The sequence below is a fragment of the Myodes glareolus genome, chromosome 27 (assembly GCF_982192425.1).
Source record: "Myodes glareolus chromosome 27, mMyoGla1.1, whole genome shotgun sequence".
Taxonomy (NCBI): domain Eukaryota; kingdom Metazoa; phylum Chordata; class Mammalia; order Rodentia; family Cricetidae; genus Myodes; species Myodes glareolus.
Window position 1 is genome coordinate 11325889 of NC_142052.1, and position 14439 is coordinate 11340327.

A 14439-nucleotide genomic window follows, 5' to 3' on the forward strand; every position below is an offset into this window, starting at 1 on the left:
TAAATATGTGTGTGTGTGTGTGTGTGTGTGTGTGTGTGTGTGGTTTCATTTGGGAACATTTACTATTTGAATGAATATAACAAACTTTGAAAAAGCATTCAATGATAATCTAATCACTGTAGACTATACTTAAATGGCAATAACCTTGTGTATTATTATTATCTATTTGAGCATCAGAATAATGTAATTTTGTTATTGATGTCAAGTTTCTACTCCTAGAATTGGCTTCTGGTTATTTAATCCACTTTTTCTGTAACCTACTTTTGATAGATATTTGTGTCTTTAGTTATTACTAACAGTTCGCTATTTTTTAAATGCAGGTAATGGGCTAGGAATTAGAATTGTTGGTGGCAAAGAAATCCCTGGACATGGTGGAGAAATTGGAGCCTATATTGCTAAGATTCTTCCTGGTGGAAGTGCAGAACACACGGGAAAACTTATAGAAGGTAAGGATTAGAAATTTGGTAATAAAATATAATAAATGTACTCATATTAAATTGTTTTATTTGTATGAAAATTATTATGCAAATTTGTTTACATTTGTATCAGAAAATCTTGTAATCAATATTGATGAAATTTTGGTATGGTAATGTTGTACTACAATATAATAGAAAAATGTATTTGCAATAAGATAATTTTACTTTGGCTCACATTGTTCTTTTGTCGGTATTAGCTACTGGTTGCTTTATTTAAAAACACAATTAGTCAAGATTTTTATTGATGTTTAATTTTTAAAATCTTTAATAATCTAGTTTAATATTTTATTATGAAAATTAAAAGTAATTTAAAGTAAAATTAGACTGAAAGCAGCTATGAAAATGTGAAACAAAATTCAGCGGAAGCTAAGGTCAGGTCTCTAGCTACAGATGGCTCACAAGCCACATCCATCTGCCACCTGTTCTTGTCAACAATGTATCCTGGAGCACAGCCAGGATTACTAACTTAGACAGGAGCATGCACGCTTTCCTGCTGCAATAGCAAGGAGAGAGACTTTATGGTCAGTGACATCCGTAGTATCCATTTGTGGTACTGTTTATTTTTAGATACTATTCGCCTCCCTGTGGACAATTTAAAATAACATGTCTTTCATCATCTTTACACAGTAAATTATGAATAAATTTATTCTGATAGTGTTTTTTCTTTGAGATAATGTAACCATTATCTCAATACAAATTATCTGAATACAAATTCTGTAACATATACATGCAATACTCATGAGCTATATGTATGTACATATATGTGTGTGTGTGTCTGTACACACAGACACAGCTATATATATGTACATACATATATATATACAGCTATATATATATACATATGTACATCTATATATAGTTATATATGCATATAGCTCACTAGCTTCAAGTGATATTTTTATAATAAGCATTTGTTTATTACAAAAATATTTATAACCTTTCTGCTTTATTCTAAATAAAGTATTTATTTGGAAAAAGTACTTTGGTTTCACTTTTTGATTTAAAATTTTTCTGCTATTGCTTGCAGTCTTTAGCTCCTTTGGAACTGATTCTCTGCCATTTTAAATGAAATGTGTTAGAACCTACACACGTGGGCCTTGGGTGTTTTGATAAGCTATTATTGTAGAATTTACACAGACTATACACAGCATTTATCCACCGAAGTTTGGTTGTGCTTGGGCCACTGGTACTGCTTAGTAAAGCAGCCTATGCACATCCCCTCCAGTTTCAGGTTCAGACTTCACAACATGCCTTTCAGTTGGTCATGATAGGGTTATTTAATGTGGAAAGAGCCACATGTTGTTAATTCACTCCCTCTTTTTACTTGCTTTTATAATGCCTTCATTTAGTCTTTCTCTCTCCTTTTCTTTGTGTGTCTATGTTTTGATATTTTGTTTGTCAGTAGTTATATACCTATATGTCTAATTCATAAATGGATCTTGCATTTCTGTATAAACTTCTCTGAGAGTACACCAGGTCTCAGAAACTGTGGAGTAGTTGTAGAAGAGCTTTGATTTTTATTCTTTGTATAAAGCATTACTCTAATATTACCAAATACGTAACACTAGCAGTTCTGTTCTTATTTAATGTTATAAAGATTTTATTATATCGTTGAAACATCGTTTAAAGCAATGAGAGTAATTTTTCACAGTTTTAAATTTTCGTTTCTAAGGAAACAATGTAAGTGTGAAAATGGTTCAATAGGTAGTAGGTAACATATTTGTTTATGTGATTTATTTATGCAATTTAATTTCTTTGTTTAATGTGTTCAATATAAACTTAAGAATTGCTCACTTCTTTTAGATTTTGTCTCTCTATATTTCTGAATATCAAAGAATATATTGTGAGCCTTTATAGAAGTGGTATCATCTTTCAGATGTGATATAAGTGGCAATTTGTTCACAATATGTGTTTTAAAACTGAATTATTCACTTCCAACTGAAGAGTATATATTCAGAAAAGTTTGACAGTGTTTGTCCACCTCTCTAATTTTTAGAATTGGTGTTTCTACCATTTCCCTTGAGATCAGAATTTTAGCATGTTTTTAACCCATCAGTGCAGAGGTTTGAAATGATCACAGAGATTGGAGTTTTAAGTAGTGTATATTTTTCTCTAGTCTAATTTGAATAATTTCCAGATGTAGACTACATTATCAACTGTTGATAATGTTTATCTAGAAGTTCCCACTATCGTCTGGGATCTTTATGCCTAGATCACTGCTAATAAATTTTTCATCTCACAATAGCGACCCCACCTTAATCCAAACTTTATCTGGACTATTCTACTTGAGGAACCGCAGTTAAGGGCATTCCAACTTTAGAAAATTTTTCATTCATAGCCCTCCTCTGTTGTTCCTGCTCGAATTCCAAATTCTCCATTTGCTGAATTCCCTCAGCTTTGGTTTCATTGTCCCTTCTATTTCCATTTTCAGATCTTGAACAGCTTTTGCATTTTTTTAAATTTTGTTTTGTTTTGTCTTCTTCAACCCATCGTATCTTTTTGTCTTTCTTTGGGTGGGTTATTCATTTCCTCAGCTTTTTTGTTTGTGTTTTCCTGGATTTCTTTAGGGGATTTATTCCTTTCCTCTTTAAGGATTCTGTCATCTTCACATAGTTGGTTTTAAGGTCCTTGTCTTGTGCTTCAGCTATGCTGGAATCATCAGGGCCTTCTATGGTAGGGTAGCTGGGCTCCAGTGGAGACTCATTGCCCTGATTGTTATTGATTGTGTTCTTTGCTGGTGTCTGGGTCTCTGCGTTCGGGGTGAGTATCGGTCTAGGTGCTGATTTCTGATTTTGTCTCTCTTGGGTGGGTATTTTGTTCCTTAGTTTCTCTTTCACGTCTATGTTTTCAGTGAGTGTGATGGCTGTGTGTTGCCTCTTATATTGGCCTGCTCAGCTAGTGTGTTGACATGGAATGCCTGGCAGTATTGGCGGCTGGTTTTCTGCCAGACACGGTCTGTGGTTGAGTAGGAGATCCCGTTTGAGTTGGGGGCTAGGATACAACGGGAGTACAGGAGCGGGTGGTCTGTGGGATCCTCAGGTTTGGGCACATAGGATGGAAGGATGCAGCCGGTGTTCTGTTGCAATGCTATGGATGAGACTGAGGGATTGGGTCTTGGGTAACAGAGTCATGCTTTTGTGTTCGATTGAGTGATTTTATGAGCATATACCAAACAAAAAGTGAAAGAATAAATGGTAGCAGATGATAGAAAAATATCATCAAATTGGACATTCAAAATATCCAGTAGAGAAAAATCAGTGAAGGAAAATTGAGAGAGCAAAAAAAGGGGTAGAATCATCAACACCGGGGGTCTCCAAACACCCCACAGAAACATGGTGATGAAGCCACTTAAGTGCGGGAAGCTGGAGAGTCCCGTGCGGTCCCATGGAGAGTACCAGGCAGAGCAGAATGTTCCCCCTGGTGAGACTTCCAAATAAATAAACAAATAGCTGCAGATAAAGATAAAAACATCAAATGAGATGCTCATACCCAGCAGAAACCAACTGGGGAAGCTCAGCTGAGGTCCCGTTTGAGCTTTCTGTCCCTGAATGAGATTCCCATAGCTGAACTTCCAGCACCCCTTTCCACAGCAGGGACTTTTATGTCGTAAGACAAACAGTCTGAGCATCTGCTGGAAATGCTTCGCCTTCTTGCTGTTTTCAAGAATACAGTGTTTTTGCTCTTGAGTGCTTTGTCCTCCCTGTCCCAGTTGGGATGGGGGAGCCACCCATTCTCAGATGAGGGCATCAAACGACACTTTGACACAAGCATGCTTGAGTCTGGTGGAGGAGGTGGTGCTCAGTCCTGCTTCCAGAGCCAGCTTCTCGGTGAGCTCATACAGCGCGTGCAGTTTATCGTTATAATATACGTTATAAACAAAACTAAACATGCCAAATGCATTTTAAATTTTCCTCAGAAACTATCCCTGCTTTATTACATTTTAAGCTGATATACGTGTACATAAACTTAATTAATAATTAAGTAAATTAGCACATGCCTCACCTTATATATAATTTTTTTTGATGATGAAATTTAAGATTTATTCAGCAAATATGGAGGACACAGTAAAGTAATTCCTATGACGCTCACCATGAATGTTGGCTTCCCAAATCATTTATCCTGTAACTGAAATTTTCAGCACATGGATCATCTCCCATTTCCCTCAGCCTCAGTCCCCTGCCAACTCTCATTCTCCTTCTGATTTTAAGGATTATAAGAAGCCAGGTAGTGGTGGTGCACGAATTTAATCCCAGCACTCAGGAGGCAGAGGCAGACAGATCTCTCTGAGTTCAAGGTCAGCCTGGTCTACAAAGTTCCAGGACTGCCAGGGCTGTTACACAGAGAAACCCTGTCTTGTAAAGAAAGAAAGAAAGGAAGGAAGGAAGAAAGAAAGAATTATAAAAATATTAAAATCTTCCATTTAATGCTAAAGATGAATTACTAGATTCCTTGTCAAAACTGCCTTTTCAATTACAGTTCTCCTGACTCATTTATGTGGGTTTTAAAATTACTTCTCAGAAATGTTTGCAACGGTCTGTGCATTTAATCGACCAACTAAAAGTATATTTTCCTTTTGCATGTGCTCAGTGGAAATGATGGCATTGCCACCCGTTTAATAGCACCTGTGTTTATTAGGAAACAATTTTCCTGAAATAAAGTGATGATACTCTGTGTTAAAATCCATTATCTGAGTAAAGTACATTTACATGGCATTAAAAATAGTTAAGAATATATTAAATGAATATTTAAAATGATTAAAGACAAAAATAGTTAGGGCCTTTAATGGCTCCAGCTGGACATCTAAAGAAGAAGGAGCAGCCATTTGGGTGTTTCATCACTTCCTTTAACATCCTTTGTCCCTTCTGTTAGCTGCTCGTGTCTGCATACCCAATTCTTTTTCATTTGGTCTGTTTATATTAACTAGGCATGCCATTCTTCAGATGTGATAGTTTTAATATGCTAACTAATGAGCACTTAATAAGAATGTCATTTAAAAAAATCCATCCTAGGCATATTAACAGAATCAACTAAGAAGTTCACTTATGAAATTTATTTATATCTGAACTGAAATCTACTTAAAATGAGGCCGTGGCATTATGCATGTTACACTATTTCCTGAGGATCCATCAGATTATGCTCACATTGACTGTTCAGTCACTTTCTGATTTTATCTTCTTCTAAGTATTCTAAGACAATAGATTATAGTAGATTATAATAAATTGGCTTTGGCATCCATATCAGTCCTTCCAGGACATAATGGCCCATAATGCTGAATTGTTTTAGTGATCATTGTGAACTAAAAGAAAAATCCTATCACAACAATCTCAAGGCTGGGACACAAACCATACCAAATCTTATTCTGTTATGTTCCCTGTGTAAACATGGATTTGCAATATTCATATTGAAGAACAAAAATACATTACATTGTTTCAACAAGTCAATTGTAATCAGTGCCAACTGTCTCTTCAACTGTTGGTAGTAAATTTAATTGTTTTCATTAGTTTTTTTTTTTACTATATTAAGTTTTAAAAAAAAAGTCCGATTAGTAACTGTATATTCTAGAACACTGAGAATAACCCATAATCCTGAGAATGCCTGTCAAAACCAGAGCACGTCTTCCAGGCTAGGTGATTTCCTTACTGTGCCCTGGTGTTCACAAGAGAAATTCTGGATACAACGGAAGCCATAGAACTTAAGGACATCTTCTTCCAGGCTAGGTGATTTCCTTACTGTGCCCTGGTGTTCACAAGAGAAATTCTGGATATAACGGAAGCCATAGAACTTAAGGACATCTTCTTCCAGGCTAGGTGATTTCCTTACTGTGCCCTGGTGTTCACAAGAGAAATTCTGGATATAACGGAAGCCATAGAACTTAAGGACATCTTCTTCCAGGCTAGGTGATTTCCTTATTGTGCCCTGGTGTTCACAAGAGAAATTCTGGATACAACGGAAGCCATAGAACTTAAGGACATCTTCTTCCAGGCTAGGTGATTTCCTTATTGTGCCCTGGTGTTCAAAAGAGAAATTATGGATACAACGGAAGCCATAGAACTTAAGGACATCTTGGAGCAGTTTTTCTTTGAGAAAGTACCTTCTTCCATGGACCACACAAGCAAACAGAATGACAGTTCCGAATGCTGTTGGAAAGCTCAGCCACAATTTCTTCGCTAAAACTGATTCCCTGCTTTCATTTCGTGAATCTTTCCAGTGTGGTTTACTTTCCATCAGATAACAGGATTGTATAATTACCAGCAGAGTCAGAGACAGGTGATCCTTGCATCTGCCTAGAAGAGGGACAGAAAAAGATCAGGAGCTGTATCTGCCTCGTTCCTTTCATCACTTACCCTAAAATCATGTGGCTCAGGTCAGGTTTCTGTTTGTTCACTGATACCTTCAGTTTTTAAATGTCTGTAACGTCAAAAAATATTGTCATATAAGTAATAATCTCTAATTTATTTTGCCTTATTATACTTAAAATGGCATCATACATAGTTATGTATTCTGCGCAAAGTTTTATGTATTTGAATATTTGATGCATTCAGTGGAGCTAAATTTAGTGTTAGTAAGCACAAACTGAAAACATTTTCTATTTATTGACTTAACATTGACCTAGGACACTGTCAAAGATTATATTTGTATACAGCCAGTAACTGTAACAGATTAAGTTAGAGCATCTGTAGGGACTTATTCACTTTATAACACTAGTCGAAAACCACCATTATTTACCTAATACTTTAATAAGACTTTTAAAATTAATTTTAAGGTCCCACATGACTGGGTTTCATTGTAGCGCTTACATACATATGTGCATTATACTGTCTCCTAATCCATCCCTCTACTGCATTTTCCTCCTCCCGTTCTTACCGGTCCCTTCCTTCCCAAGATCGCCCCTCCACGCTTATGCCACGTGTGTTCCATTACCTGTCCTTTCTGTTGCTCCTTTCTCAAGCTGTCTCACTCCCTGATGGCCCCTGGTCATCTACGGACTTTATAGGTTTGAACAGCAAACTGTTACTGTTGTGCATTTGGACAAAATTAAGAATTTGTCTTAGTTTCTATACTGGTAACTAGTGTAATAGCCATGGTCTGTGGATGTCATTGTAGTCAACTGGGAATGTCAACTGGGCACTCCCCATTTGACAGGTCACTTAAAACATATCTCGATATAGCTTAAATACATGAAAATATTGTTGTTTGCTTCTAATCCTAGAATCAAACATGCATAGTATTTTCTAGAAATTTTTCTTTAATCAAGTAAAAGATGTAATTTAAGATTGAAAAGACATCTAAGTGAGTTCGAGGCCAGCCTAGTCTACAGAATGAGTTCCAGGATAGCCAAAGATACACAGAGAAATCATGTCTCGAAAAAAAAAAGAAAAAAACAGAAAATACATCTAAATTATTAAATAGTAAAATAACACTTGTAAGTTTCAAAAAGGTTCTGTACATATTAGTCTACATAAATTGGCTTTTTTAGTTTTATAGTTGACAAATGTATCAAATAATTTTAAGTGTGGTAGTACAATGCTTCCTGCTTCAGTTTTTTCTCAAATTGGATACCCACACTTAGGATCTTTCAGACTTCCAAATGTGTTTAACTCTATCCATTCTCTTAACAGTGTCTTTGATATTTAGTAGGATTGCAGGAGAATTTGGATACATAAGCATTTTTAAGTGATTGATTCTTGAAGACTGTGGCCATATAATCATATTTCCATTTCTTTGTGCCCTCAACAATGGCTTTCATAACTGCTTTATATTTTTTTATTCTAAAAATCTTTCACATAATTGAATAAAGTTATTCCTGGATGCTTTGCTTTTTAAATTTCATAACATTATAAAAGAGTGCTTCCTTGCTGTATGTTTTAGTTAATACACTGTCATGACAGTGATGCTATTTTTATATGTTGACCTTGTATATTGCGACTTGCTAAATCTATCAGTCATCAATGATTATTTGATAATGTATTTGTGGTTCTCTGGTTGTAAGATTGTGTGTGCAAGCAGTGAGAATTTGGCCGCTAAACTCTAGCCCCAGTGCCTGGCCTGTCTTTGTGCTGCCTGGCTGGCTGAACTAGCATTTAAAGACCTATGAGACCTATGCTGAGTAAACATAATGGGCATGGTCATCCTTGTTCTCCTCCAGATCATGGAGAGAATTGCTCGGTCTTTCCCACTCATTATGATACTAACCAGAGGCTTATTATAAATGTATTAAACTGTGATGATACATATTTCTTCTAAATCAACTTTATTCTTAATTTTATACAGTCTTAAAATACTTTCAAGTGTCCTTTATGTATCTACTGGGAGGCTTCTACAGCTATTATCCCTAATTTGTTCTTGGGATGAATCAAATATATTGGCTTGAAATCACATGATATTTAAATCATAATTCTAAATATGTTTTATGAAGTGAGTACAGGTTGTATTCCATTCTTCTTCAGGAACCGAGAGACATTGGAATGAGAAGTATAAATAACTGTGCTGAAAGCAGTGACCCTTGTCCTTGTACATCAGCATGGGCACCAAACCAGGACAAAAGACCTGGTAGAATATTTTTAGCTTTCGCCATTGCACTGGCTAGCGTGAAAAGAGATGAGTGGGGAAGAAATGCTGGTGTCCGCCCTGGGGCAGAGCAGAGCTCAGAGTTAAAAGCACCACATGCATGCTGTGGCAAGAATAGGGTCGGAAATGTTACTGACAATATAAAATGTGTTTTCCTTCATTATGGTTAGACGCGTTCTTTATTTCACTAGATAATTAAGTTTTTTCTGTGTTCCCTTTGTTGCAAGATGTAAAAGCCTGAGAAGGTAAACACAAGAGACAAAATAGACCTAGGATTATTTTTACAGAATATGATTCTGTAGAAATATGAGGGGATAATATCTAAATTATTATGGCATTAATTTTTCAATTCAGAATAAATGTAGGTTTTCCTCCTAGCCTTAAAGATGTTTTTGCTTTCTGCTTTCTCTGCACTGAGTTATCCTTAGAGCCAACATCTTTTTATAATGTTCTTATTTTCTGTATACAACAGCTGGGATTGTTGAAATAAACCTAAGACTCCTCTGAAGATAAAGTTTTCTTGGAGTAAGTTATAGAAAAGTCTTTCTCTGTGTTACTGTGAGCCTTTTGATGGATTTTTCTGTTACTCGACTCTAGTATAAAGGCATTTCCTTCACTTAATTGCAACTGGTAACCTGTCTCCCAGTGTATGCTATATAATGAAAATTAAAGACACAGCCATATCATATTTGCATTTTCCCATTGAACCAGTGCTGAAGTAAGCAATAGGGAATTACAGAGTGTGAAGTGTAATTAAAAATGTTCAGAAAATATTATTTTTAATTTACTATATAATGGCATACAGATATTTTCTCTAGAAGGAAGCTGATAGCATTCACAAATATTTGAATACTCTGTTGGATTATTTTCAGCCATGTATATCCATCTCCTGTAGCTCTATTTTATGGCCATGTGAATCAGGTCAAACATGCACTTTTAGGTTCTTTTTGACAACTCACAAAATGAACCAAAAACTCTGGGTATAACTGTTGAAATATTGAATATATTATTATTTTGTGTAAAATTGTCTTTTCAGATAGAAGCATAAATGAAATGCCTTGACCAGGCGGGAAGAATACGTAATTTATTAGATTCAGTGAAAAAATAAAAAAGTAGATTTTCAGGATGACAGCGGAGCACATGGCCTTTCTGAACACAGAGCCTTGTACTACCGCACAGGTCACAGATGCACAAAGCTGAGCTTCCTATAACGCTGTTGCTGTTCTGTTCAGAAACGTCTGCCGTGCAGAGAAATAGACACAGAGTACAAGAGCAGAGAGCCTCATCAGGAAATCCTGGTGACTTTTTTTTTAAACCACTCCTTTTTATAAAAGAATGTGGAAGTCAGTATCTAATACTAATGGTTGCAATTACCTGTTTGTTTATTCAGTATGATTTTCTTTATGGAAGTGTGAACAGAATGCATGTGTTTGGTAAGAATTAATAGGCTTCCTTAAAAGCAAACTTTGCATGTTGTCTTAAACATACATTATACGTTCAGGTAAGTTTGTATCCAACTACATGATGCTCTGGAGAACACTGTGTCAGTGTTCTCTGAAATGTGTGCTGATTTGGCTTGTAAAAGCACAGACAATCTTTTGTGCCCTGTGAACTAATACTACAGATAACACACGTGTTTGATTTCATACTCAAATTTGTCTTTCTAGGGATGCAGGTTTTGGAATGGAACGGGATCCCCTTAACCTCTAAGACATATGAAGAAGTGCAGAGCATCATTAATCAGCAAAGTGGGGAAGCAGAAATATGTGTAAGACTGTGAGTTTTTCCCCATCTTTCTGTTTCCATTTTTTGGCTCGCCATGTCTCTTTTGATTTAAATTGTTAAGGTGGAACCTTTGCCCCTCAGCAGGAGTTTCAGAATGAGAAAATAAAACGAATTCAAAGTCGACAGCCTTCTTGTGCTCTGAATCAAAGGTTAGGATATAGCCAGAATCCAGCCACTACCTCTAAGGCGTCACAGCTCTCCCTTCTGAGGTTCTGTTAAAGTATGTTCCACTTGAAAGAAGGCCAGAACCCAACGTGTGTAATATTTTGAAGTGACTTGCATTTAATCCATAAAGATTTCACCTTAAATGATCATTCTTATCAGCTTTGACTTTTAATGACATTGCTAATATGGACTGGGCTAGCAGGGTGAGCATGCCTGGGAGCTGCTTTGTATCATGAACCACTTCTCATTGACCTTCTGGAAAGAAAATCAAGACAGGTGGGGAAAGGGACCTTCGGTTGCTATCTTCCTCCATGTCTTTCTTAATAAGCTGTCTTCATTTTTAGGGACCTCAATATGTTGTCAGATTCGGAAAACCCCCAGCACCTGGAACTGCATGAGCCACCAAAAGCTGGTAGGTGCCAGAGTCTGACTACAACTCTGGGTGAAGAGGCCGATACAGAAGTAGTTTGTTTTGACATGGATACAGAGAAAATTATAAATCTATATACAAGAATATGATCATGAACGATGCCAAAAGTGTTTTAGTTACATTATTTGCATTTTAGGGAAACATGCATCTTTAACTGTTAGAGTAGGCAAGAAAACTATATTAAATATGTACTGTATGAGTTCATGTTTTAAATTTTTAAAATATGAATTTATCTTGTGAAGGCAATCCATGGAGTTATTTTTAATCATATAGTTTTCAGTTACTAATTATTTTTTGAAGCACAACTTGGCCTATTGCTATTGTTATTATAACAATACTAGGAACTCTTGGTTACTGAAATAAACAAGCCAGTTCAAAATATATGCTTTGTGAAATTTCTTCTATAAAGAATATGGAAGACTTAGAAAAGAGAAAATATGTGTTCATACAAGCAAGTTCTTGGGAGATAAAGTAGGTATTTTGTTATTCCCAGAGTTCACTCAATAAAATATTCAAAGTATTTTTCTGAAGTCTTAATAGATCTTCAGATCCCTGTAATTCATCATCCTAACACTCCTATCTGGGCCGTCTCGATTTCCCTAAAAATAGACACATAAAACTTTCATTGAGTACATTTGGTCTTGAAATTTTAACTTCATCTTTAAAAAGTGCTCAGTCATCACCTAGAACTCCAACAAGTGTCACGGTGCGTCTGACATATGGACCCAAGACGTAACGCCTTTGTTTTCTCCTAGTGGACAAGGCGAAGTCCCCAGGGGTTGATCCCAAGCAGTTGGCGGCGGAGCTGCAGAAGGTCTCGCTCCAGCAGTCCCCCCTGGTCATGTCGTCAGTCGTGGAGAAAGGGTCTCACGCTCATTCAGGTCCCACGTCAGCAGGATCCAGCTCTGTTCCCAGCCCTGGGCAGCCAGGATCGCCCTCTGTGAGCAAGAAGAAGCATGGCAGCAGCAAGGTGAGGCGGACCCCATGTCACTGCAAGTGGCCAGTTCTGGCCCTTTAATCTGGACAGGAGGTAACTGGGAGGTGAAGTGATTGATATTCTGAAGAGTCCTAAGGATCTAATGAAACAAATATTTTCCTCTTCTGACTGCTTAACTGGTCCCTATAGAAAATCACATCTCTTTAGATATTTCAGTTCTTAAGAGAGAAAACTTTGAACAATGTGGTACTTCGTAATTTTGATGTGCAGCGGGGGTCATTGTTCCAGAAACCTAAGTTTCTTTCTATGTAGAACATTAACTTTATGACTGCTTGAAAACAAAAGATACATATCCTGCTAGATTTCTCTCAGTAAAAATGCAAAGGGATAGAAATAATTTAGGAGAAAGGAAGAAGGAAGGAAGGAAGGAAGGAAGGAAGGAAGGAAGGAAGGAAGGAAGGAAGGAAGGAAGGAGGGAGGGAGGGAGGGAGGGAGAGAGGGAGAGAGGGAGGGAGGGAGGGAGGGAGGGAGGGAGGGAGGGAGGGAGGGAGGGACAGCAGTGATGTATGATCACCCTTCTAAATTTTATTCATTTCCACCTTATGGGTTGTTCTTCATGTGCTCGTCTTTATTTGAGACAAACAAATAAAAAACAAAGTTTTTCTTTAAAGTTGCTGTGGACAGTGCACTGGTGCTTCCGCCTAGAAAAAGCAGGGGACAGTACAACGTGACTTCCCTGACGTGGCACTCTTACCTGAAAGTCCACTGTGCCATCTCTCATTGGGCCCTACCCTATTCATGCCAAAAGAACCTAGAACGAACATAGGTTTCTTTTCGTAAAAATTATACTAGGCAGAGTGTTATTATATCTGCTCTGCTATAATCAATGCAGTGATCAGAACTGCGTTGACGAAAGTTTCAGCTCTGCTTTTTGCTCCAGTCATTTGCCCATGACTGTTCAGTTCCAGGAGTCATGCTCTACCAGACCGCAAAGAGGGATGGAAAAACCCCCTCTCTCTCATTCCAAGCAGACCCATGGTCCTAAACTGTGCCCATTTTCAGCAGATTTGGCACAGCACCATATGTGTTAGAATGTGAGAATGTATTAGAACTGCATTTTTTTTTTTTTGCACAGCCTTAACTATTTCAAAAACTGCGCCTGGATCTCAGGACTAGGTCTTGTAATTTTTCCAGCTGTGTGCAGTGCTCTTAAAGTCTGAGAATTGCTGATGCGGTTACAGATGAAGAAATGCTCAGACAAGTTCAGTGAGCATACGTAGGGAGGACATCTGGGTCGTGATTAAGAACCAGTTTCGGTAAAAGGAAGGAAGGGGGCAACACTCCAAAGAGGGCACAGAGTGAAAAGAGTGTTGGACAGAAACTCCCATGTCTAGAGGATGGATGTTCATAGGTCCTTTAGGGATGATAGCTTATAGAAGCAGATAGTTGCAAGTTGAAAGGCATGAAGGGCCGGGCTAGGCTTTCCACTACACTCTGTAGGCAATGGAGAGTTGGTGGTGGGCAACAGGAAACGATACTGAGTAACAAGACATTTCCTCCGCGAAGTCATCGCGGCTTGGACTTTCTCTGATATTAGAAATCTTTCTTTCCTCGTTCTTTTTCCTCCTGTTGTCCTTCCTTGCTTCCTTCTTCTCTCCTTCCTTCCCCAGTCTCTTCCTCCCTGCCTCCTAGCTCCCCAGCCTGTCTGTTATCCTCCTTTCTTCCTTCTAGAGGTGCTCTTTGTGTCTCTGAAGACAATTACAAATTGACTGCGGTTGTCAGGTTGTGGATTTGCTCTCCTGTGCTGGCTACACGCACCATAAAACTGAACTATTTTTGTTCCCCCGACCACATATTATAGTTGAGTGACTTGCACAGAACAGTATCAAAGATATTTATGAATCGAAAATGTCAGTGATCACCGTGAACCTCTGTTCTCCTTATGGGTATGGATTTCCAAATTTACCTTACTGTTACATGTTAGCTTTGGAGACCATGCTTTAGAAGATGAAAGCTCTTCAGGTAGGACAGCATTTGGAAAGTGGTATTGGCAGCTGGTGTTCCGTGCAGCCATTCTT

General features: G+C 37.5%; 1 protein-coding gene across 3 annotated transcripts in view; it reads left to right on the forward strand.

Annotated features, from left to right (window-relative positions):
* Window positions 1-14439, forward strand: part of Pclo (piccolo presynaptic cytomatrix protein) — a 315871-nt gene that overhangs the window by 218307 nt on the left and 83125 nt on the right. For all 3 annotated transcript variants that reach the window (XM_085684248.2, XM_085684247.2, XM_085684245.2), the window contains exons 10-13: window positions 321-446; window positions 10712-10820; window positions 11339-11406; window positions 12180-12394. In XM_085684248.2, the coding sequence (XP_085540374.2) occupies window positions 321-446; window positions 10712-10820; window positions 11339-11406; window positions 12180-12394 (518 nt within the window). The remainder of the gene's footprint in view (window positions 1-320; window positions 447-10711; window positions 10821-11338; window positions 11407-12179; window positions 12395-14439) is intronic.